Source organism: Geospiza fortis, unplaced genomic scaffold (assembly GCF_000277835.1).
Source record: "Geospiza fortis unplaced genomic scaffold, GeoFor_1.0 scaffold171, whole genome shotgun sequence".
In the NCBI taxonomy this organism is placed as follows: domain Eukaryota; kingdom Metazoa; phylum Chordata; class Aves; order Passeriformes; family Thraupidae; genus Geospiza; species Geospiza fortis.
The window spans coordinates 7,120,611-7,122,365 of record NW_005054313.1 but is presented as its reverse complement, the minus strand read 5'-3'; the positions used below and the strand labels follow the sequence as shown (position 1 = coordinate 7,122,365).

Sequence of the window (1,755 nt, the reverse complement as noted above, 5' to 3'; positions counted from 1 at the left end):
TGTCATATTCCACCTCTTGTCCAGGTTATTCTGTGTGAACACTAAGGCTTAGAGCACAGATACAGAACTTGTCCAGGAGAAGCAGCCTTTTTCAAAAGTATCTACAAATCGCTAAATAGAAATTGTTATCAAAAGGTTCAGCAAGAACTAATTGTTACTGATTTAATGAAAGTGGAGGAAGATTTGTGGTTCCCTCAAAATTCATCAAGTGTTCTGTTTCTGCATTCTACAAATACTACAAGATGCAACATGTTTATTTGGTTCCCATAAATTAGAAAAATCTGGTTTCCAAAAATTCTAAATTAGTGATTTAAAAAAACAAAATATTACACCTGACCACCTTTCAAACCATCTCAAGAGAGGGAGCTTCACTCCTCTCTCACCCCTTCAGAAGTGTGCTTTTTTAAGAATACATGATTTATAAAACAAAAAAGTGTGTTTTTAACTGCAGTACACTTGCTTAAATATACAAGTGGACATGTTAACGTCATGTTGAAGTTCAAGGTACTTCTGGATAAAAGGCAGATAGTTAGTTATTTTAACTCTGCATTCTTATATAGAATAACGATTATTATAGACTTTAGTTCCCTCTCATCATTCCTCTTATCATATGGAGAGGTCAATAAATAAAAGCTTATCTGGTCCAGTTTACCTACAAGAGAAAAAAATGATAAAAGAAAAAGAAGTTACCTATAAAATTACTTGTTTAACCCTGATAACATCTGAGTTGCCATACCCAGTTTGTAGTTGCAAGAAAAGCAAACAATATTCATCTTGCTTTTTAATAAATGCCCCATTTTCTTCATGACAATTTTTGTATGCTGCCTATCAAGTCACATATTCTTGGGGCAAGAAAGCTGGCCAGGAGATGCAGTGATAGCAGTAACAAGTATAAATCTGGGTTCAAAAAAAGAACATACCAGATCCAGAAGCAAAGAAATCTGGACACACTGAGGAGGCAGTGCCCAGCTGTTATGTGGGCTCTTGTGTCATGGAGACTATACCCAGCCTAAGATATAGTTTCATACTAAGGAAGTAACACAGAACTCCGTTGTGCTCGTGTACAGACTTCAGGAAAAAGCCTTACACAAAATGAATTACCTTTGTTTAGAGTAGAAGATAAAATAGCTTACTAACTGATGTAATGAGTAATGGATGTCACTATGACACAGGACTTGCCATGAGTTGTGTGTTCAGCTACAAGGTGCAATATTTCTTATGACTAACTCAAAGCACAGCCGCATCCAACTGTGGTTTGGAATTCCCTCTTGAGCAGCTCGCGCTATGACTTTGAAGGAAGTCTGATTGGTACAAAGCCATCCATCCTCTCTTGGAACGTGAACAAAATCCATGGGGTAATCAGGCACAGGCGGCATGTAACAGGTTTGTCTTCCTTTCTACTCCTTGTTTTTGCTTCTGAGGACATGCACTTGGCTCCAGATGGAATCCATGCTCTGTTACAAGAGAACACAGCTGTTCTTCTCTTTCTCCCTCTCCTTCTCTCGTGGCTCTTTGCGTTTGCGTTCGTTACTCCCGGATTGACAAAATCCATGGGGTAATCAGGCACAGGCGGCATGTAACAGGTTTGTCTTCCTTTCTACTCCTTGTTTTTGCTTCTGAGGACATGCACTTGGCTCCAGATGGAATCCATGCTCTGTTACAAGAGAACACAGCTGTTCTTCTCTTTCTCCCTCTCCTTCTCTCGTGGCTCTTTGCGTTTGCGTTCGTTACTCCCGGATTGTCTTGTGCTGGCTG

At 39.4% G+C, this 1,755-nt stretch overlaps 1 protein-coding gene across 1 annotated transcript in view; it reads right to left on the bottom strand.

Annotated features, from left to right (window-relative positions):
- Window positions 1-634: 634 nt before the first annotated feature.
- MINDY2 (MINDY lysine 48 deubiquitinase 2) overlaps window positions 635-1,755 on the bottom strand; it is a 29,702-nt gene continuing 28,581 nt past the window's right edge. Inside the window, exon 10 of the mRNA XM_031055904.1 lies at window positions 635-652. Coding sequence (XP_030911764.1) covers window positions 635-652 — 18 coding nt within the window. The remainder of the gene's footprint in view (window positions 653-1,755) is intronic.